The 25303-nt window shown below is 38.7% G+C and overlaps 1 protein-coding gene across 1 annotated transcript in view; it reads right to left on the bottom strand.

Annotated features, from left to right (window-relative positions):
* Positions 1–25303, bottom strand: part of LOC126248502 (protein unc-79 homolog) — an 875350-nt gene that overhangs the window by 208960 nt on the left and 641087 nt on the right. Inside the window, exons 39-42 of the mRNA XM_049949540.1 lie at positions 18174–18282; positions 17987–18097; positions 13971–14111; positions 2754–2908 (exon numbers count right to left, since the gene is read on the bottom strand). Of these exons, the coding sequence (XP_049805497.1) occupies positions 2754–2908; positions 13971–14111; positions 17987–18097; positions 18174–18282 (516 nt within the window). The remainder of the gene's footprint in view (positions 1–2753; positions 2909–13970; positions 14112–17986; positions 18098–18173; positions 18283–25303) is intronic.

Genomic DNA, 25303 nt, shown 5'->3' with positions numbered 1-25303 from the left:
CAGTAACATCTGTCTGTTTCAAAAGCTGCTTCATGACCTGTGGAATCTGGATCCTTCCCTTTCTGATACTAATTACACAGGTGGAAACTATTCTCCCAATATCTCCTTCAGTCAAACAATCCTCCTGGATTTAGTGACTGCTAGTCTCTGTCACATACCTACACCTGCACTGTTGGTGAACCATTTCCTATAATAATCCCCTTAGCCAATGAGATTCTTACCTTCCCTTCTCTCATTTTGTTACATTTATCAGTGAATAGATGCCCATGTAAACTGAATCAGCAGCAGTTATCAACAAGAATACAAGTTTAAAAGCTGAGCTGCAATCTTAACCTTATTGCTTACATGCCTGTATTTGCAGTGAGAATGATGTCAGATGCAGGAGATATAAATATAATGAGATCATATTCTGGGGCAACTTATCAAACTGAGCAAAAGTTTTTAGGGTTCAAAATCGTGTGGTGTAAAAGCAAGAACATCATGTAGAAACCTGTTCAAGGAATTTTGAATTATAACCACTGCTTCTCAGTATATTTATTCCTTAATGAAATTTGTTGCTTGTAATACACCTCTGTTTCCAACCAATAGCTCAATACATAGTATCAATACTAGGAATAAGAACAATGTACATAAAGACCTAAAATCCTTTACCTTGGTCCAAAAAGGGGTCCAACATTCAGGAACAAACATTTTCAATAAATTGCCAGCAACCATAAAAAACTTGGTTTCAGATAAAGCACAGTTTAAACAGAGTTTGAAAGACTTTTTGATAGGCAACTCCATTTACTCCATGGATGAATATCTTAACAGAGACTGTTAAGCCAGCTGAAGTAAATATGTCTGTTAGATTTCAGTTTTGACAGCACTTGGTCACAACAGTCGAGATTAGGTATTTTGTGTATGATAAATTTATTAAGCCTGCATAACAGTGTTTCATTCTGACAGCATGTTAATTTGGTAAATATTAGCTGTTCCAGTTTACCGCATTGTATTCACCTATTTCAACAATCTCCTGACAAATAATCAGGGTAGTAAGTATTATATTCAACTGTTTTATGTTATACTTTCTGACATGTTCCACACCCATGAGAATCATCTCATTTTTTGGGTCTATGGAATGAAAACTGAATCTAATCTAATCAATCCAAAGTTCAGTGGGTCAACTCTCTGCGTAGCAGTTACCTCAAACAGTGAAATTCTTTATGTTCAAAGAAAGATCATTCATTTTTATTTTGATTAAACTGTGGTTGAAAATACTTATTACATGTAAGTCTGCTTAACAGTACAGGATGTATCAAAAAGAATCATCTGATTTTAAAAAAATCATAACTATTATGCCATTTGAAATATGTACTGTTGGAAAGAGCAAACTCTCAAGTTTTACATGGTTCTTGCTAGTTATAGTTCCCTCCAAGTGTGGGAATTTTTAAATCAAAGGACTGCTGAGCAATGGATCGGTTGCACTGGACAAAATGATTCAGCCTTACATTACTGGCCTCCAAGGTCTCTGGACCTGACTTTATGTGATTATTTATTATGGGGGTTTATAAAAGACTCTGTTTATGTGCCTCAGTTAACAACAACAATGAATGAACTAAGACACCACATAAATGCAGCTGTGGAAGCTGTAACTCAGGACACGCTCACTGCAGTGTGGGAACAATTTGAATAACGCACATATGCTGTGCATCTAAAGGAGGCCATGCTGAACATCGCTGAAAAGGGATTAATTTTTTTTAATTTCCTGTTTATCAAAAAACAGAAGCATTGTATACATTTATTAGTTTCAGAAATATAGATGTGCCAAACTGGATGATTCTTTTTTATACATCCTGTATAATTTAATGAGAGGGTATGTGTCACATGTAAATATCACAGCTTTTACTTCCAGTTGGTGGTTTAATACATAATTTTGAAATTAATGTATTTCCATTAATGAATGGACAGCCTTCTGAAAGAAAATCTGACTTCACCAATCATGTGAAGCTAAGATTGTGTGCCTCAGAAATAAAACTGGTAGCTACAGCAACTGAAATAACCATGTGAAAAGAATTTACCAAGATTAAAGTAGCAATGGTAATCAGCCACATAGATGTAGTTACTCACATAATTTTTTTGTGTAGATTTCAATTGTCACTTTTAAGGGTAATTGGTATGCTAATGAACTATAACATGAAGATGCAAATGGGGTGACAGATAAAGTTCCATAGTATCTTTGTCAATTGATAAATTCAAACTTTGAATAATACCTGTGAATGATTTCAGTAGTTGTATCATTTAGTGAGATGAGTCAGTGGGTGATTTTTAGCACATAAGTGAATAAATAATAAATTCAGTGCACCCACCAGTTAAAATGTTGCAGAATATCTTTCCCATGGATATTAAAATGATATGACAGCTATATGGTGAATTATATCGTACAAATCAGAATTAAAATTTAAGTGTATTAGTTACCTCAGTTGGTACACAGTGTCTGCAGAATGTTGGCTTTCTTTACTTCTTTCACTGATAACCCAGCTACAATTTTCCAGTAGTGTATTACTTGGTTGCAAATTATAAGAAACAATATTGATATGATTTTTCTGTGTGAAAGCTGAAGATCCCATTAGATTATTATTTGATATGAAACATTAAAATGACTGAAAAAAGTTGACTAAATAACACTTAAGGACTGTTGAAATAATGAAGTGGCATTACATATTCCCAATTTAAATTTGCAGTGGATGTACCAGTTTAGTATCCACCCAACATACCTTCAACATTAGTCTGGAACATTTGAACAAATACACCATTTGGTGCAAGCTGGTGTAGCACACATCTCAGAAACTGGTGTGCAACACTAATAGCACCACCTGGTAAATATATATTTGTCTCAGCCTGCCATGGGTAGGTTGCATTGAGAGCTATCCTGAAAAAGAAAAGAAAAAAATGACTAAGAGGACTTGAAGTGGCTTGTTTACAATCACCAACAATATGAAACAAGTCACAATATGAAACATAGTCACAACAGAATAAATTTTAGGGAAAATGTTACATGTTAACATGATCACAAGATGAAGCAATGAATCACAAATATGGAATTTAACATTTTATTAATTGGTGTTTCCATGCTGAACAAACATGAAATGGAAAACTTCTCCTTGTTTAAAACTGTTTCTTGAATGCCATATTACATTTAATCATAAAACAAACACAAGAATTTTACACATAGTACACAAATGGTGGAAGCCAGTGTTTATGCACAACAGTTATTAGTATCTCAAGCAAAAAACAAATCTGTGATAGCAAGATAGTATACTCTGATTGCATGAGATGCAGAAGTGGGAACCATAGTTTTTCTTGTTACACAATATCATGAACAGAAGGCACAAGTTGCCAACCATCATGTTATGTTGTGAAATATGAATGACAAATGTTTCCCCTCAATGAAATTAAAACAGTTACAGTTTGGTAATGTTGGCTATGGACCAGGCAGTAAGCTGCATACACCATATCATTATAATATTTACTTTTACTCTAAAGCTGAAGATTTGCTGACAGTAATAGGGCAACAGAAACAGCTTCTTGTAGTGTGATACTATCTGAGGGGAAAACAGACCAACAAAGATGCTACTATAAAGAATGGATGTAACAGAGTAACTATATCTTGTCGAATCATATCTTCTTATACTATTAGTTGTGGACCAAGCATAGGATCTCATGTCATTGCCAACCAGTTAATTAATAACCTATGAAAAAACTCAGGTAATAATTTGCAATTTTTCAATGAAGAGTAGTTAAGCTATTTCACAATGAAAAACAAAGGTCATATGGAGTTCACATACATTTTCAGCATTTACAGAAATAGCAGTAGAGGTGTAGGTGACCTCATTGCTCCCCATTCATAAAGTTTATTTACTTCCAGGCAGGCCACTTATTTATTTTGAATTGACCACCTTAATCCAGCAACTTTTCCCCCCTTTCTCCTACTTGGAGATTTCAGTGCACATCACCCCATGTGAGGAAGTCTCATTTAGCCTGATAGGGCCCTTCTGATTGACCATTTTCTTACGAACTATGATCTGTATCTCCTCAATTATGGTACTCCTACACCTTTGGTGCCATCCATGGCACATTTTCAGCTGTGGACCTAATGATCTCTTCCCTCAATGTTGTGGTTTCACTACATTGGTCACTACATGATGATCTTTGTGACAGTAACAACATTTTGGCTATTTGGTGACTTCCTATCCACTGCCATATGGACCAACTTCCACAATGGATGCTTTGCAGAGCCAACTGATAGTTGCATGCCTCTGCTGCTATCTTCACGCCTCTCTGTCAGGATGCATTGGCAAGGTTGTCCAAGACATCTCTGACATTATCACCCATACTGCTGGAACTGTAAATCTCCTTCCTACAGGTCCACTTCATTGCCAGCCAGAGCCTTGATGGACCAAAGATACAGCAACAGCTGCTCAAGATCATTGTAGGACCCTGCAACAGCTCAAGTGGCATTCTTCACAGCCTGTCCTCCTCAGTATCAAGCAACTTCACATTAAGGAATGCCATCTAATGAAGTGTATAAAGAATGCATACTGGGAGCACTAAATCTTCCCCATGGCAATGTATACCTGTTCCTACCAGACGTGAGCAAACTTCCGTAGTCTTATGGGCTGCCAAAGGTCATCAACTCTCCCGGGTCTTGACCTTCTGGATGGTCATTGTACCAAACTGTCAGTTCTTACTGAACACCATGCACCCCACCTTCAACATCAGCGTCCTCTACTTATCTTACTTTAATAATGCAGAAATGCCAAGTTCAAGCCATCCCCCTATGTTTCACCCCCTGCCAAGCTAAACGATATAAAGAACATTTCAATGTCTGGGAACTGCTCCATGCACTTGCCTTGTCTCACAATATGACACCAGGTGATGATTCAATTCATAAACAGATGATCCAACACCTGAATGTTACTTACTCAAAGGCTACATCTACTCAGGGTACTCAACCTTCTCTGGCTAGAATGTGTTTTCTCTTCAAAATGGGGAGATAGTAGTATCAGCACAACAGTCCTGAAGGCAGGCAAAAACCCAAAGTCTTTTTACAGCTACTGACCAATTATCCTCACAAATCATCCTATGCAAACTGCTTGAAAGGACTGTTGTCCACAGATATTGCTGGTCCACTAACAGTGTGGTTTCTGGGAGGGATGATCCACAACTGAGGATTTGGTTAGGTTGGAAACAGCAATCCGACAGGCTTTTTCAAAACACCAACACATTATCACACTCTTTTTTGACCTACATAAGGCATGAGACACAGTTTGGCATCATCACGTTTCACTTATACTTCATGACTGGGCCTTTTGATGTTCCCTTATGATTTTTATTCATCAGTATTTATCTGAGTGGTTATTCTGGGTTTGAGTTGGTACTTCACTCAGCTCTTCACAGGTCTAAGAAAATGGCTTCCCACAGGGCTCTATACTGATTGTCACACACTTACTCTGTTGGGCTGCTGGTCACCCCTATGCTCTATAACAATTACTTTTGCACTTGGTACAGCTGTGACTCAATAGCCTGAACTGAACACAAGCTATAAGGCAGCAGACAAATAGCCCCCACTTGGACGCTTTTCCATTGTTTCCAATTCTCTACTCAATAAACATGGGTCATGCATCTCTGCAGTCCAGTCCGTCCTGACTCAGAACTCAACTTGGGTACCCAGGAGTTGGATGTTGTTGCACACTCCTGTTTTTTGGGTCTCCTTTTTGATAAAAAGTTGACTTAGCTGCCACATATTTGTCAACAAAAGCTATCTGCAAAAGCTCAACACTCTCTGCTTCCTTGTCCACACCTCTTGGGATCTAGATAATGCTGCTCATCTCTGTATTTACTGGACTCTAGTCTCATAGTGACTGAAATATGGCTAGCAAGTTTATGGCTCAGTGACATCATCAGCTTTGAAATTTTTAGACCCAGTCCATCATTGTGGTGTGCAACTGGCCACTGGTGTCTTTCAAACTAGCTCTGTAGCTTGCCAAAGTGGGGATCTGGCTTCTTCAGTTCTAACAGTAGGGGAAAGAAGGGGAAAGTGGCCAGGTTGGGAAAAGAAGTCCTACTTATTTGATGTTTCCATTCAACAGTGCTGTTCATACTGAGATGTGGCAAAACTAAGGAAGCTTGCTCTGTTATCTTTCTGTGAAAATATTTAGGTTTTTCAATTATTTGATGTAAGGTGAGTCAGTCATATTACTTTAGATGCTTCACTTTCATGTAGACCAATAGGTTTTTGCGATATCAAGGTTTACACAGTGCCTTTTGGCTTAAAAATATAAGTCACTGCCATTTCATTCAGTTGTATTGTTTCATGTGTGAACCACTGATACAGACATGATGTCCAATTAGGAAAAGTGGCCATGCTACATGTCGGGAAAAGTGAACAAGGCAGCCACTTTTCCCAATGGATGGCCGCTACTCTCAATAGTTCATTTTCAATTTGTTTATCCCAATGAGAATTAGCTAATTCCATATTTTATGCACAGTATAACAACTGAAATTAAAGCATTGTAAATTGTTTTATACAAAAAACTAACATCCCTTATTCTGCTCTTTTACATGGGTTTGCAAGGGCTTCAAGATACCAAATAAATACATCCAGAAAACAGAACAACAAACATGGGAACGCCATTGCCATGCATAAGCCAATCAAAGCAGTAAAGAATGATAACAGGCCTGTTCCAGCAGCAGCAAAACAATTCAGTATCCCATATAATATGATAAAACAAACAGTTCAAGGGAAAAATAGAGATGATAGAGATGCAGTTGGCAGTAAACAGGTTATGGGCAGCTTAAGGGCTGTATTCAGTGAAGAACAAGAGCAAGAATTCCTTAACTCCATTTTTGAAATGGAGCATAACAAAATACCACATCATTTGCACAAAGAGTTTGAAATGTCAGGCAAAGACTGGTGGTGTGCTTTAGAGCACAGTATCTTTAATTGGGTGAATGTAGACAGGGTTTTTGATATCCATAAAACACAGCAAGACAAATGATTTCAACCTGCTCATCATATTTATAATGTAGATGAAACTGGCATTCAGACAATCCAGTCCAACAACAGCAAAGTGTTTGCACTCAAAGGAAGACAAGTCAGGGCTACTACTTCAGCTGATAGAGGTTTGCTGTCAAGTTTTCCAGTCTGCATGTCTGCAGGAGGAAATTTCATTCTGCCTTTTGTGATCTTCCCTAGGCAATAAATTAAGGTTGAACTTTAAAATGGGGTTCCACCAGGAAACAAATTTATGTGCCACCCTAGCGGGTGGATGCAGAGTGGAAGTTTTTTGGATTTGTTTGAACATTTTTTTAAAACATGGAAAATCAACAGCTCAAGATACATTTCTACTAATCTTAGATGGTTACTCTACCCATGCTAAGCACACAGGTTTCATTGATAGGACCAGAGAAAATTATACGACTGTTTTGTGCTTTGACCCCACATTGAAGTTGCAGCATTAGAAAATTGTAGCGAAATGCAGGAAGATCTGCAGCGGATAGGCACTTGGTGCAGGGAGTGGCAACTGACCCTTAACATAGACAAATGTAATGTATTGCGAATACATTATTGTATGATTATATGATAGCGGAACAAACACTGGTAGCAGTTACTTCTGTAAAATATCTGGGAGTATGCGTGCGGAATGATTTGAAGTGGAATGATCATATAAAATTAATTGTTGGTAAGGCGGGTAACCAGGTTGAGATTCATTGGGAGAGTCCTCATAAAATGTAGTCCATCAACAAAGGAGGTGGTTTACAAAACACTCGTTAGACCTATACTTGAGTATTGCTCAACAATGTGGGATCCGTACCAGATCGGGTTGACGGAGGAGATAGAGAAGATACAAAGAAGAGCGGCGCGTTTCGTCACAGGGTTATTTGGTAACCATGATAGCGTTACGGAGATGTTTAGCAAACTCAAGTGGCAGACTCTGCAAGAGAGACGCTCTGCATCGCGGTGTAGCTTGCTCGCCAGGTTTCGAGAGGGTGCGTTTCTGGATGAGGTATTGAATCTATTGCTTCCCCCTACTTATACCTCCTGAGGAGACCACAAATGTAAAATTAGAGAGATTTGAGCGTGCACGGAGGCTTTCAGACAGTCATTCTTCCCCCGAACCATACGCGACTGGAACAGAAAAGGGAGGTAATAACAATGGCACGTAAAGTGCCCTCCGCCACACACCGTTGGGTGGCTTGCGGAGTATAAATGTAGATGTAGATGTAGATGTAGTCACAAACTCCAACCTTTGGATGTGGAATTCATGTCTCCTTTTAAAACCTTCTACACACAAGCTTATTTCTTCAAAATAATCCAGGAAAGAACTATTTCACAGTTTCAAATAAGTGCACTCTTGAATGAAGTGGTTTGTTGTGCAGCCATTCCAATGACAGCAGTCGATGGCTTTAGAAAGTGTGGAATTTTTCCTCTGGACCCTAACAAGTTTACCAATGAAGACTACATTGCAGCTAAGGTTAGTGATGTTCCTTTGGATAGGGAAACTAATCTTGTGTGAAATTATGAGCTGTCTTCAAGTGCAGGGTGCCTCCAGATTTTAGGTGATAAATTTTAGGTGATAAACCTTCTCCAAGAGAAGGTTCCCCTCAGTGTCCGACTACTGAAGAATGTCCCTCTGAGAATCCAACAAGTGGAGTCCACATAAGCCCAAAGGATGTAAAACATTTGCCTATGTGTAAATCAAAAACAAACCAGGAGTAAAAAAGAAAAGACTGCTATAATCACTTCAAGCCCTTGCAAAAATGTGTTGGCTGCAGCTATAAAAAAGAAAAATGAAGAACTTTAAATAAAAAAAAGGAAGTTCAAAGAAAAACAAACAGATAAGGTCAATATTCTACAATGTAAGGCAACACAAAATAAAGGTAAGAAGCTAAAAGTGAAACCAAATACTAAAGAGCATCTGCTAAAAAAGAAACTTTTTCAAGAAGAAATTGAAGAAGAAGTCATACTGCCTGCTTGGTTGTCTTTCTCTTGGTCCCATGTCATGTGGGTATCACATGGAATGCACCAGCTCACTGTTTGGCTAGAGAAGTCATTGGTTGCTCTCCATTCATTTTGATGATTCCAGTGGTGGATTTCCAGGTTCAAGTAAGACCTCTATTCACTTGGAGATCGAATAACATGTGATGGGCTGCTGCCCCCCCCCCCCTTCCCCACCCCCCCACCCCCCCTCCCCAATAGGTTCCACACTATCCAGGAGACCCTTGCTGCGTGATGCTCTTCCTTCCATTCCTCCTGGAAGGAATCTACTGTCCAATGTTGCCTCCACAGTGGCCATACCAGGACAACCCATAGTTTCATTTTGTGAATGAGTCACCCCCACACTGCAGAGCCTTACATACAGTACCTCATATCCTAGTGGACTGTACCAACCTTCTGGCTCTCCATGCTTAGCATAATCTTCCTAATTCATTGCCTTTGATATTGGTGGGTGATTCATGGGTGGATGAATGGTTCTTCATTTTCTCCATGAAAGTGGGTTTTACGTGCCATGGATGAGCCCTCCTCTGACCTATGTACTGGCCTGAACCCTAAGGTTTTAAGCTACCTTTGCGGTTTGGGGTAGGGTAGCTGGGTTGAGACATCTCCTGCTGCATTCTGGGTCTGGGGAACTGCTGAGCCTGCCTTCCTGACTAGCTCACTCTTTCATCCCTCTTTTACCCTGCTTTAATTGCTTTTAGATGTTATTTGCCTCTTTTTCTGAAACACCCTATTTTTCTGCAGTAGGGTTAGCATTCTGTTGAATAGTGGGTGCTCTTTAACACCTTGACTATAATGGATGAAGGGTGGGACGACTATGGATGGGACACCTCCCATTGCATGCAGAGCCCCAAACATGTCCATATGCTGTCTTACCTCTTTCTCTCATCCAGTTTTTATTATTGATGGTGCAACTGATGTCCATAATGCTTTTAGCCTTCCAACTTCTAAAATTCTGAACCTGTGAACTAGAGGGCATTCATTGGTCTGTAGCTGTCTTCGCCCTTCATTGGGTTGGCATGGTCATATGTGGGGTAGGGTTCCACTCGTCATGGATGAGCCCTCCACTGACCTATGTACTGACCTGACTCCTAAATTATTTCCAAGCTCTGTCATGAGTTTTGCCTTCAAGGTCCTGATTTTACTGCTCGTATGTGCCTTCATTATCAGAACACGTTCTTCGTGGACATCACTAACTCGAGATGAACTATCCCTAAACTGAGGGGCTGCTGAGCATGCTGTTAGTTCATTAACCTAAAATCAACCAACCAAGCAAACTCTTCAGTTTCTTGTTTGCCCAATAGATTAAAAATGAATTAACATCAATTTTTGTTTGTTTGTAGGCATGAGTTTTGGAAACCACCCGTGGCGAAATAAGTAGCTGCATATGAATATCAGAACTAGAAACTGAGTCAGAAACTTCTTGGTTTATATTGTTGATATGCAGTGGATATGTAAAAGGAAAAGTACACCATATTTGCTCAAAGATGCTCACCAAGTAGTGTCACCAGACAAGCCTGGATAAAGTAGGATGTATCTACAGTTATATCCTTCTTTTGGTTGGTTCACTGCTGAAATTTTTCACGAACTTTGTGACCAAAGTGCCATAAGAAGCAGCTCTATGGAATCTTTATAATGTGATTATTTTATACAATGACTGCCAGAAAAGTTAAGCACTCAGAAGACATGTGCAGATGTCCACTTCATATACTTACACAACACCAGTGGGTGTTTAAATGATTAGAGTTACAATACTCTGTGACAGGTAGAATGGACAATAAATTGTATTAGTGTTGTTCATATTAAGTTTTTTTATTAGGTCTGGTTGGGTATATAATGGGTGTGAACAGCATCAGATGTTGGGTGATCACTGTGAAGGACACAGGAATGCAGCATACTCAAGTGAGACTGTGTTACCAGCACCTGGCAGAGTATGAAGAGGACCTATTTTCAGTCTTCAGTTGGCTCGCTAGTCAAACGAATCAATATCCAGATTTGTGGAACATTTGGAAGTGACACTGAACTGATGTTGGATGGCATTGCAGCAGGAGGACAAGCATATTCGTTGTCAAGGTTCCAGTCAACCTGCCTGACCACCACAAAGGAAGGTCACCATATTGTGTGACAAGCACATCATAACCCTTTCACATCTGCAAATGCCCTCTGAGAACAAGAAATGGACTCCCTCTAACAGTCTGTATCATACTTCATCCCTTATCATGACTGGAGACTAGCAGCAGATGGACAAGGGAATTACTGTCCCATGTATAGGCTCTTAACATCACAGCACAAATGGCTTTGTTTGGAGTGATGCCCTCACCAGGAAACATGGACTGCTGTTGAATGGTGTTGCATTGTGTTCAACAAAGAATCACAGTTCTGCACTATCATGGATGACCATGATTGTTGAGTAAGATAGTGACATGGTGAGAAATTCCAGTTTTCCAATATTTTGGAGAGGCACAGGGATATAACAGCTGGCATCATTGTATTGGGAGTCATCAGGTATGACATCAGGTTGAGGCTGGTATAGATTGAGGGAACACCAATGGTACAACAGTATGTGACACATGTCCTACGTCCTCAAGCATTACATTTCAGAATTGCGGCATCATTTAACCACAGGAGAATGGTCATCCAGAAGTAGCACATGCTTCTATTATCTGTCAGAATCATGCTGAGTTATTCTAGTGGCCAGCAAGATTCTGAGATCTGTCACAGATAGAGCATCTGTGGGACCAACTTAGACATCAGCTCAGACCCAGTGCCAGTATCCATGATATCACTGACCAGCTACAACAGTTGTGGGCCAACTTGCCTCAGGAGTCAATAGAATGACTTTATGACACTTTTCTCAACTGAATCAATGCATGCAATCAGGCTGCAGGGAGTGGAATGCCATATGGAGAAGTGGACTCATACTGCTAAGTTCTCTGTGAATTTGACTTCATTTTATAATCACTGAAATTACATTACATACCCTTTCAACCTATGGAGTATCATTTTATTTCCTCCTCTCCTTATGGGTGCTTCATTATGTTTTTCATCTGGCAGTGTATATAATTTACCTAGTTTTCTGTTCTTCTCACTTGTTAATTGTAGTCTACTTAAAATGATATATAACTTTCAAATTTCTTTCAGCATTATGTACACATCATTTATTTTTCTGTACACATTGGAAAGTCACCCTATATAATGCACATGAGTGAATTCAAAATTCAGTCCTATGGGCCTTCCTTCATAATGTCTCTCCAGTCACTAAAATTTTCTCTTTTTCCAACAATCTTTGAATTGTTGTTGTTGTCTTCAGTCCTGAGACTGGTTTGATGCAGCTCTCCATGCTACGCTATCCTGTGCAAGCGTCTTCATCTCCCAGTACCTACTGCAACCTACATGCTTATGAATCTGCTTAGTGTATTCATCTCTTGGTCTGCCGCTACGATTTTTACCCTCTACGCTGCCCTCCAATGCTAAATTTGTGATTGGTTGATGACTCAGAACATGTCCTACCAACCAGTCCCTTCTTCTTGTCAAGTTGAATTATCAACACATTATCTTGCATTTATTCCTTAAATATGATTCAAAGCAGTTCTTTGTAAAATAATCAGTTCCATCAAATTTAATATATTCTAAAAGATTATCATGATCCACACAGTCAGATATCAGCTAGTGTAATTTTGTTATTTAATGCTTGTTTTACTTGTTGAGAAAATGTATAAATTTATGTAATGAAACTTCCTGGCAGATTAAAACTGTGTGCCCGACCGAGACTCGAACTCGGGACCTTTGCCTTTCGCGGGCAAGTGCTCTACCACTGAGCTACCGAAGCACGACTCACGACCGGTACTCACAGGTTTACTTCTGCCAGTACCTCGTCTCCTACCTTCCAAACTTTACAGAAGCTCTCCTGCGAACCTGCGAAGGTTCGCAGGAGAGCTTCTGTAAAGTTTGGAAGGTAGGAGACGAGGTACTGGCAGAAGTAAACCTGTGAGTACCGGTCGTGAGTCGTGCTTCGGTAGCTCAGTGGTAGAGCACTTGCCCGCGAAAGGCAAAGGTCCCGAGTTCGAGTCTCGGTCGGGCACACAGTTTTAATCTGCCAGGAAGTTTCATATCAGCGCACACTCCGCTGCAGAGTGAAAATCTCATTCTGGAAACATCCCCCAGGCTGTGGCTAAGCCATGTCTCCGCAATATCCTTTCTTTCAGGAGTGCTAGTTCTGCAAGGTTCCCAGGAGAGCTTCTGTAAAGTTTGGAAGGTAGGAGACGAGGTACTGGCAGAAGTAAACCTGTGAGTAGCGGTCGTGAGTCGTGCTTCGGTAGCTCAGTGGTAGAGCACTTGCCCGCGAAAGGCAAAGGTCCCGAGTTCGAGTCTCGGTCGGGCACACAGTTTTAATCTGCCAGGAAGTTTCATATCAGCGCACACTCCGCTGCAGAGTGAAAATCTCATTCTGAAATTTATGTAATGTTCATCTTCAGAATAACATAGCACTCTCCTTTGTTCCTCAATTAAGTTCCCTCGCTAATACATCTTGTCCACATATGTTATTATTTTGGTGCAAGCGTACACAAGTTTATAGTGCACATTGGTCAAATTAAAGAGCATTACGGCTGGATGTGGAATTTAGTAGTATAGGCACATGTACATAGACCATGGCATATAAAACAACCTGCATAAAAAATGTTAAAATGTTAAAAATGTTAATAAATCAACCAAGTTCACAGTGGAAGAAATCATACATTTTAGGGACACATATTCTTCTAATATTTAAAGAATGTGAATAGTATCAGTGAACACATTTATTACCCTATGGTTTCATTGCTCTGGCAGTTTGTCACCAATGTATCTTAATTTCCTAGTACTACTTTTTTATCAATTCAAAGTCATTACAGACAATTACTTTAAGGACAATTGTTACAAATTGGGAATAATTTACTTTGAAACAATGCTGAGTATCTCTGGTAGCAACGGTGCTGCAAGAGCTGGTTCACGGTGTATAAATGTTCCCAGAATAATGATGCAAAGGCCCATTTCTTCATCACTATATTCCTCCTTCACCAGTCCACATTCAGAACACCTATGAATAGATAGGAAACAGACAGAATCTATTAGTGAAAAAATTCACCAGAGTACAGCAAAAATAGACAAATGTACAATAGATCAATACTACTATATAAGGCCAAGTTTAACATTTTTAGCAAAAGTCTCGAAAAGTTCTTGACTGATTTAATTCATATTGTTACATGATGTTATAATAAATGTCTGGATAAGCATAGGTTATATATTTTTTAATTTATACAGTGTACAAATATATACATAAAACCTACACTACTATGTAATGACTGTTTAATGTTGTTACCAATAAAATCTCACAAATTTCTTTGTGGATTTAATTCAAAGTTTTACAAAATACTCTAATACAGATTCAGACAACCAGAGGCTACACATTTTTAAATATATGTGGTATATAAAGATATGTATAATGCTATATAAATAGGAAACATTATTAGCAAAAATATCAAAAAGTTCTTCACCAATTTACTCCAAACTTTACACAATGCTCTAATAAATATTTGGGTGGTCATGGGCTATATATATTTAATACATATAATGTATAAACAGAAATAAATATAATATAACAAGGGAATGTTGTTAGGCAGAATCTTGAAAAGTTTCTGATGGATCTGCATGATACTCTAATAAACATTTGGATGGAAACAGGCTACATATTCTTTAGTATGTGTAGTATACAATTATATGTATAACAATACACAAAGAAGAAACATTGTTAGCAGAAATCTCAAAAATTTCTTCACTGATTTACTTCAATGTTTTACATGATGTACTAATAAACAATTGGACGGACATAGCCTACAATAGGGAAAGGTTACTAAAAATTTCAAAAATTTATTGCTGAGCTTACTTCAAATTTTTAATCAGTACTGTAATAAAGATTGAGAGGGACACAGGCTGTATATTTACTTCAACAAGAATGTCCATTTTTCTGTTAAAACCAACTGAAAGAAAGAGAACACTATATCATGCTGTGCTGTGAAAATGTGTGGTATTGTTTCTTTTGTGCAGTCAGTTTTAACTATGATAGCAGGGCATTTAAATCATTAGACAAATTGTTTCTCCCATGTATATCCTTTCTCCTTATTTATAATTTTAATCAAAAGCTGTATACACAACTACATGTGCTTGTTTTACTTCTCACAGTCAGTTAACAGAAAACAGGAAAGTTGTATTGATGGCTTATCAGCCTATTATTGGAATCTCATAACAGAATCTGAATCATCTGAAACTTTGCAGTCACACCCATTTGCAAATTAAAACTATGCAAAACACTGTCATTAGAGCTACTGCTACAGATACAAGGAAGCGAATGAGATTGGGATTGAGCATCCCATCAAAATCGAAGTCATTAGAGAAAGAACACAAGCTCAGAGTATTTCGAGGATGAGGAAGTACATTGGCCATGCCCTTTCAAAGGGACCATCCCAGCATATGCCTGGAGTGATTTGGGGAAATATTGGAGGACCTAAATCAGGATGGACAGATGTGGATTTGAACCATTGTCCTTCTGTATGTGAGCCCAGTGTGCTAACAACTGCAGCACGTCTTTTGGTTCACAGATCCAGCAGCAGGAGAGGTCTCTTATATCTGTATACCAAATATTCCAACCAATTTACCCATTCATTTTACAGGACTTTAACTTCCAATTAAGATTTCATTGGCCATAACAATACACAAGGCTCTATGTCAGGGAGAGGAGGAAAGAGGAGGAAAGAGGAGGTGGACACAGAGGGCTGGGGGAAGAAGCGGGCATAGAAAGGGGAAAGGAGGAGACAAAGAGAGAGAGAGAGAGGGAAGGTGGTGGACACAGAGAGAGAAGAGGGAGGGAGAAGAAGATTGGGACATATATTCAATTGTCATTTGTATTTAGCAACTATAAAGCATTGCTTGGTTTGCTAGTTATATATACTTCTGTTAATGTTGAGGTTGATAAGTCACGAATAATCAATAAATGACAAAAATTTATCTAATATTTTATAATTTTGCTGGTCTCTAGCATGGATGCATGTATCATGTCGTAAGAGTCATGTAAATATTTTGTGAGAATGGTTTCAAATTGATGTGGAATCTGTACACTTAATTAAAATTTAGAAAATTAGTGGAAAATGAATGAAATTTATTTACAGCTTAGAAAATAATCATATTTCCTGAAGTACCATTTCAGTGAACTGAATGTAAATTTATATTAAAAGAAAATTTATTTTACAAATTTCAAAGATAGTGCCGATAAATAAAGGGTGTTATTAAAAACTGTTAGATACTTTGAGATGTGGTAGTACCTACCAAAACAAGAGAAAAGACTAATAAAACATGGGATCTAAAGTGAATACCTTAAGAGCTATTAGCACTTGGTGATCTTTGATACTGTGAAACATGTCTCTTCTACTGGAGACTCTTTGCTTTCCATATTTTAGGGAGTACAGACCAAAACAGGAAAAATGCCCAGTAAACATAGGCTTTAAAATGCTTAAGAGCTATGCAGACTTGTTCATCTTTGCAACTGTGAAACACATTTCTTCTATTTTTTTTCTTGTTTGGTCCATACTACCTCCTCCCAAAACATAGAAAGCAAGGAGACTTCAGAAAGAAGAAATGCATTTCACAGTACCAAAGATGATGAAATGTTCATTGCAGTTAAGGTATGCATTTTAGAGTCTATGTTTACTCAATATTTTTTTCTTGTTTCAGTCCATATTACCACCTCCAAAAATACAGAATGCAAGGAGCCTGCAATAGAAGAGATGTGTTTCACAGTATCAAAGTATCACTTCTCAAAATATTTTATACTTTTTAATACCCTGTACATATCACACACCATATGGCAGATTTTACATTTAATGCCATGTGGGATGAACAACTACAAGGTAACAGAAATCATCTTTCTACAACTGACTGTATATTCTCATGAACAATCTTTGAGGCATGTTAACATTATTAATTAAGTGGGTTATCTATACTGAGATTATCAACATCACAAATGACAAAAAAATAAATAAATGTTATCTCAGACAAAAATATATTTTTCTCTGCCTGTGTGTTTCATCAGGGGGACTTCTGTGAGACATATGCAAATTGATGTGTAAGCATCATTTAGCTTTTTATGACAACATGACAGAATGAATAAACAGACAAGTCTCATTCTCATTTCTGGTTGTGTAGAACACCTGCCTGTAGTAACCATACCCATGTCAATTTAAGTCTTTGTTTATCTGTAGAAAACTAACATTATTAAGTGCAAAAGTTGCTGGATGTTGTCTCTAAAAAGGTGTACAATATATTTCTTCCAGTTTAAATCTTCATAAATGCCTATTACACTTATTTTGAGGATTTGCTGTACTAATTCAGTCACATTCACTTTCTTTATTTGTCACTGATCGTATGCCTTTAATTTACTAGTATATTCCATTTTTTCACAGGTCTTAAAACAAAAATCATGAAAGTGATGGAGATGGGCCGAATCCAATCTGACTCCACCTGAAGAGAAAATAAAATACAATATTCCTGAATGGCATATGGACATACTATACATTGTTTTGCCCATTTTATGATTATGTGATTAATCATCTACATATGCATTAATGTGATAATAAACAAGAGTAGAGTGATATTCACTTTAACATGACATTCATATAGTGTATCCAAAGTTCATTTTTTTCGTGATTTTGGTCCAAATTCCTCTACTGTTGCCTGAGTGAGCACTCAGTACTGAAGTGCTCAGACCAAGGTCTACCCTAATTCGAAAATCATAACTATAGGCATACTTAATTTATTTTCCTCATTTTGATTGCTACTACATGCTGGTCTACAAAAAAAGAAGAGAGGCTGAAGAAGAGAAACACTTTCTCACTTACAAACAGAAAAGAACTAGATCCTTACCTTTCATAAACACATTCATCTCCAGTTCTGAATGAGCTCTGTTTCAGGTGGAATTCAGCATGACATGCTTGTTGTGTTAAAGGATCCAGTACAGATGTCTGAGGGCGACACCTGAAGAGAGACCATATGACGACTTGTAACTAATGGAAATAGGAAGTGTTTTATATACACAGTGAATACCGCTTACCAGGGTCCAGACTGTTGGTGTTTATCTGAGGCCACACGCTGGCCTGCAGCAAATGTTCCACTTTTCCCTGACCACTGCTTCTGTGTGAATACATCATCATCTGCTTTAACTGTTGAAAAGGAAGTAAAAGTTTAGAAATCTGTAATTTCAGCATTTAAACCCAGCTTTAAAGTCTTTCAGAACTACTTCAATCTAACTTCATTCTAATTTACATTATTATTAGTTATTTATCATATGGCATACATTAAGGCTTTTTGAATTACAAGAATATCGTTAAATATACAAAAATTACAAAATATGTCAGCATAGATCTCCAGCATAACATAATGCAAATGACAAGAGTTATAGGCAAATTTCAAGCTCTTTTATATCACAGTTTATGGTATTGTAGTTAGTGTTGCCAACTTTTGATCATGGGACCCATGGGTTTGATACTTGTCTGAGTTGCAGATTTTCTCCAGTTAAGACTGGGTTTGAATGTGCTGTTCTTGCCATCATTCTATCATCATTAAGGTTCAAGTCATGGAAGTGGAATAGAAAAAAATTGCACCAGCTGTGTGAATTCCCCAGAAGGGGACTCTTGGTCAGAAATTCCATACAGGCATTTCAAAGTACTTTATATAGTTTAACATTCTACTTATTAATGTCAGGAAGTCTTCAAATGGACACTTGTAGACACACGTAGAACAAGTTCATACAACATGAGCAGTTGTCTATCATTCAGCACCACAGTCACAAGATAATGATGAAGGCCTCCCCCACTTGTGGAGAGTGTCTGCACATCTTCCATGGCCCATCTGGATGTGATTCAAAGCAGTCCAAATTGCCCAAGGCTGGTCAAATGTAGGTGCTCTCTCCTGAATACAGTGCAGTTTCAGGCATTATGAAGAACAGTTTTGTTGCCAGCAGCACACCCATTCATCAGTGGCACTGAATTAACTTCACTAAGAACCCTGGCTGTGATAATAGTAGGACGTCTTGATCTCAGTCATTTCCACTCCATAGAGAATATATCATTCAGTATTGGCAGTTCATGGCTATCAACAATCTTCTGATATTCAAATAGTAGCACACTTTCCAACTGAGACCAGAAGGTGGAAGGAATGTGATTCAGGGTAGGTAACAAATATGTGGGAGTAGATTGTGTTGACACACTAATAATGCACATGGATTTGTTAAGCAGTGTATCTATTTTTTTCACACATGGACTACTAAGCCTGACATATGTACAGTACTCTGCTGTTGCGTACATCAATCTGAGCTCTGATACTCAAATACTATCTGCTGACAATCCCCAGCTAGTGCCACAGAGCTTATGAAGTATTACATTTCTGCTTTTGAGCTTAGCAGGTGATTGCATCAAGTTCTCCTCTAAATGAACATGTCCTGACTAAGGTGATTCCAAGATAATTTTGATGTTTGTTAAGACAAAGTTTGTCTTCCTTAAAATAGATATCAAGGGCCCTGTGTGCCAGTCTATTGAACAGATGAAAACATGCAACATTTGTTTTATTTATGTTGTCACCTCATTTTATGGAAGTATTGCTTTAAGGTAGCTAGATCAGAAATTAGGATTTCTTCAGTTGTTTTGAAGGTCTTTTTGTTTGGTAGCTTTGCCAGTCATTCACATAGAAAAAATTCTGAATTGTGTTAGAGGAATATCGGACATATACAAATTGAACAAGAGAGGACTGGGACCCTGTGCAAAACATTATTCAATATATTTGGACATGTAGTGTCTTGTCTTGTAGTACATTTCCCTCCAGATGATTCATTGTCAAGTAGTTTCTACTTTACAAATATTAATTAATGAGGTTTTATTACATGGTAAACAAAAAACTACTTTGTTAAGGTTCATAGCATTTCAGTCAATTAGAAAGATATGGGCTGAATGGCAACATTAAGAATGTGCACATATAGAATGATAATCATTTCACGCCGTTGTTGATTGTATCTGAAATTTTTAAAAAACACTATAGCAAATGGATGAGCAATAGTTATAAACCCAGATGCAGTTTCAATTAACAACATGTTTTATGGAAGCTGTCTTGGTAAACACAGTACATGAATGGATACTAGTTGACTGCATTAGGCCTAAGGGATTAAGAAATGTGTCAATAATGGGAGGATACTTTGATAGAAATTATAAATGTATTTCAGAGTAAGATCAATAACAAACACATCAAAAAACGTTTTGCATCACCCAAGTTCCAAGAGTTCCGGAACCTCTACAGAAAATAGGAATTGAGATCAACCTAAACATCATTTCCACCCATTTTATTGCTCATGAAAACCATACATTGCATGTTGTACCAACATACAGTGAGACCTTCAGAGGTGGTGGTTCAGATTGCTGCACACACTGGTACCTCTAAAACCCAGTAGCACATCCTCTTGCATTGATGCATGCTTGTATTCATTGTGGCATACTATCCATAAGTTCATCGAGGCACTGTTGGTCCAGATTGTCCCACTCATCAGCAGCCATTTGGTGTAGATCCCTCAGAGTGGTTGGTGGGTCACATCATCCATAAACAGCCCTTTTCAATCTATCCCAAGCATGTCTGATAGGGTTCATGTCTGGAGAACATGCTGGCCACTCTAGTCGAGTGATGTTGTTATCCTGGAGGAAGTCATTCACAAGATGTGCACGATGGGGGCACAAATTTTCATCCACGAAGATGAATGCCTCGCCAATACGCTGCCGATATGGTTGCACTATCAGTTGGAGGATGGCATTCACATATCGTACAGCTGTTGTGGTGACTTCCATGACCACTCGAGGCATATGTCAGCCACAATATAATTCCACCCCAAAACAGCAGGGAACCTCCACCTTGCTGCACTCACTGGACAGTGTGTCTAAGGCATTCAGCCTGACTGGGTTGCCTCCAAACACGTCTCCCATGATTGTCTGGTTGAAGGCATATGTGATACTCATCGTTGAAGAGAATGTGATGCAAATCCTGAGTGGTCCATTCAGCATGTTGTTGGGCCCATCTGTACTGTACTACATGGTGTTGTGGTTGCAAAGATGGACCTCGCCATGGATGTTGGGAGTGAAGTTGCACTTCATGCAGCCTATTGCACACATTTTGAGTCATAATATGATGTCCTGTGGCTGCACGAAAAGCGCTATTCAACAAGGTGGCGTTGCTGTCTGGGCTCCTTCGAGCCATAATCTGTAGGTAGTGGTCTTTCACTGCAGTAGTAGCCATTGGGCTGCCTCAGCGAGGCATGTCATCGACAGTTTCTGCCTCTCTGTATCTCATCCAAGTCCAAACAACATCACTTTGGTTCACTCCAAGATGCCTGAACACGTCCCTTGTTAAGAGCCCTTCCTTGCACAAAGTAACAACGTGGACAAGATCAAACTGGGGTATTGACTGTCCAGGCATGGTTGAACTACAGACAACACAAGCTGTGTACCTCCTTCCTGGTGGAATGACTGGAACTGATTGGCTGTCAGACCCCCTCTGTCTAATAGGTGCCGCTCATGCATGGTTGTTTACATCTTTGGGCAGATTTAGTGACATCTCTGAACAGTCACATGGACTGTGTCTGTGATACAATATCCCCAGTCAACATCTATCTTCGGGAGTTCTGGGAATCGTGGTGATGCAAAACTTTTTTTCATGTGTGTAATTCAAAAGTGTATGAAGTAGATACTATTGGTATGTTTAAATCATATTAATCAGGTCAAAGAATCAGAGCATCTAGCTAGCAAAGAAGTGGAGATGCTATCTTATAAAGGTTGCTGGGATGTACGCTAGGTATAAACACTGGGTAGGCTTGGGCTGAGAAAATATTTTAAATAATGAGTATTGTTTTGAGGGTTCAGAAAATATCTTAGTTCATAAATTAAGTAATTTTAAAAAGAAAATGGAAATAATCAAACGATGTGTTACAAGTAATGTAATCAAACATTGCAAGGAAAAAAGTGGCATTAGTATGACAGTCACGTTGTGTACAAAGGTGAAGCCTTTAGGGTCTATATCTAGATGCAGCAGAATTATTAATGAGATTTGACTTGCACCTCACTCAAAAGCAGATATATAATCCTCTTTTTGCAATTAGAGCTCTAAACTACCTACAAATGATGTTGTGCATCCAATTTTTGTGTTAGAGACCTTGGAATAAAAGTGTGGTCTGTGGTAAGTAGTGATAGAAAAGTTGATTCAAATGTATTTGTAAAGATGTTTCCACTTACAAAGATTCAGATATTAGTGCCAGTAATGGGAATTCAGGGGACTGATGCTACTGATAAAATGGGTAGTGCTATTAAGCACAGAGGGCTGCTTCCTGCCATGTTTCCTTCTTGAAGGTATGGACAATATCTGCTCTAAGCCTGAAAGTCTAATTGACAACTGTCTCAAAAAATTAGAAGGAAAAATTTGCTCTGACAAGTATGCAGTGAGTTTTATATATGGGAAAGAAAGAACAGGCATCACTTTTATTGGACAGTTGTATGAAGTAATGAGTATGACAACTGAATAACCAATTCAATATTTTAGTTACCAAGGCTTTGAGAACATTGACTTCAGCTGAGTCCTTGAAGAGGAGAACAAGAATAACAATGAAGACATTTTCAAGAAAGCAGACCAGTTTATGGGGATCACTGCATATCATAATAATGAATTCAAGTCCATATTAATGGAATGTGGGGAACCAGGTGTGCTAGAGAGCATTAAAGACCATACTTATTTCTGTGAAGGTTGTATCCAATCATGCTGTAACATATGAGACCATCAAAACAATGACTCAATACATGCTTGAAAGGGATACTGTCAAACAGTTGGTAATCCACTGCAATAATCCTCTTGTAGTGGTGTACAAATGACATGGTGTCTTGTGTTCACAGTCTTAAGATGAACAAAAATGTGCATAGAGAAATTAGTCCTCGCAGACCATTGATCAGTTCTTACATTAGTTGATCGTTCTAGACCTTGGTTCAATTTTCACTCACCACTTCAGTCTATAGACATAAAATCATATCTGGATGAGACCAGTAAAATCTCTGAAATTGTGTTGTTTCATTTGTATAAGTACCTGCCCCTGGGTTTCAGGCTGGATTCCACAATAGCTGAGGTGCTATTCCAGAACATAGAGAACATCGACAATTCTATTTGTGTGTAAATGGGGAATTTGGGTCAAAGATGGAGGCATAATCTGTGCACTTGTGTGAACCACTGTGTCAAGGTGGCTTAGTGGCTAACGCACCTGCTTAGCAAGTGGGCAGGTTCAGTTCCCAGCTTTGATACAAATTTTCACTTGCCACTTCAGCCTATAGACAGGGTGATTATAATTTAAGTTAAACTTTCAAAATGCTGTAGAAATAACAGCACGGGTCAGAATGACATCAAATTGCAATGGAATATTGTCAGAGAAGGGGGAAGGACAAAATAGTGTGAAAATTGATCAACAGATGGCACTAAATGTTCATGCGCATCACACATTTAAGTTAGTATAAACATGCCGGGTACATGACTTTTCGCCCACAGCTCGTGGTCGTGCGGTAGCATTCTCGCTTCCCGCGCCCGGGTTCCCGGGTTCGATTCCCGGCGGGAGCAGGGATTTTCTCTGCTTCATGATGACTGGGTGTTTTGTGATGTCCTTAGTTTAGTAAGGTTTAAGTAGTTCTAAGTTCTAGCAGACTGATGACCATAGATGTTAAGTCCCATAGTGCTCAGAGCCATTTGAACCATTTGAACATGACTTTTCCTACTGTCACATCTGTGACCTTCGCCATGACTGTCTCAATGCAGGATTGTACTCTGCTTGTAAATATGTATTACAAGACAGATGACTGTGCACACATCACTCTGCAGAAGTTCTGGACACTGAAGGGTTTGAAAAAAGGCATTGGTCCAATGACTGCTGTGGGTCTGGAAAAAATGAATTGGAAAGTCGAAAAGATGGGTTATTTTGGTGTGCAACCTGGTAGAGGGAGGAAACAAATTGATTCAACATAAGTGAGAGCAGTGGTCACAGCAATGCAGGAGGAGAAGAGTGGTGGTGTGCAAACTTGTAGTGCATGGAGAATTGCCCGAACATTGGACATAGCTGTGAGCATGGTGCATAAAATCCTACAAAACATCATTCTTTGCTCTCCATATAAAATTACCCTTGTGCACAAGTTGCTTCCTGTTGACCTGCCAGCAAGGTAGACCTTTGCTTTAGAAGTTCTTGCTCACATGGAAGTGGACAATGACTGGCCATGGAAGATTTTATGGATAGACGAAGTCCACTTCCATCTGACAGGATATGTTAATAAACAGAATTGTCAAATATGGGCAACAGAAAATCCACACGCAAATTGACCAGTACCACTCCATCCTGAAAATGTCACTGTGTGATGTGGCTTTACGACATTATTTATCATAAGGCCATATTTTTTGGAAGAGACAGGTGCTTCCAGTCCTGTTACCTGTACTGTCACTGATAAGTGTTACGAGTGTCTTTTGTGCAACCACGTCATTCCAGCTCTCCAACAGTTTGGACATGTTGATGGATCACTTTTATGCAAGATGGCGTACTACCACACATTATAATCCAGTTAATCAACTGCTGGAATGCTATTTGGGAAATGCTAGAATTATCAGCCGCCATTTCCCTACAGCCTGGCTGTTCTGATCACCTGATCTTAATCAGTGTGACTTCTGGCTTTGGGGCTATCTGAAAATATGTTGTGTTCAGTGTTCTGATTGCAACTTAGCTGCATTGAAGGCATGCACTGTGCAACACCTTCTGAACATGACCCTGGAAACACTTCAATCAGTTCTGGAACATGCTGTTTCTTGATTTCAACTTGTTGCAAGAAACGGTGGACAGCATATTGAACATGTTTTGCGCCAGTCACATGGAAATTAATAATCTGATTCGAGTGTGATTGGTCCTTTTTATGCAGTTCTTGGCCTCAGGACAACTAAAAACTGATGTCATTGATGCTTCTTATGTGGTTTTCGGCCTTAGGACAGTCAAAATCCGATGTGATTGATTCTTTTTATGCAGTTTTTGGCCGCAGGACAATTAAAAACCGATTTTTGATATCCAATGTGATATAACCTTGACGTGGTGGAGATTAGTGAATTTAAAAAAAAATTGAAGAATGTTGAAGATTAGATGGGTAG

Source organism: Schistocerca nitens, chromosome 3 (assembly GCF_023898315.1).
Source record: "Schistocerca nitens isolate TAMUIC-IGC-003100 chromosome 3, iqSchNite1.1, whole genome shotgun sequence".
Classification (NCBI taxonomy): domain Eukaryota; kingdom Metazoa; phylum Arthropoda; class Insecta; order Orthoptera; family Acrididae; genus Schistocerca; species Schistocerca nitens.
The sequence above is the reverse complement of the archived record's forward strand: the minus strand, read 5'-3'. Positions and strand labels throughout refer to the sequence as shown.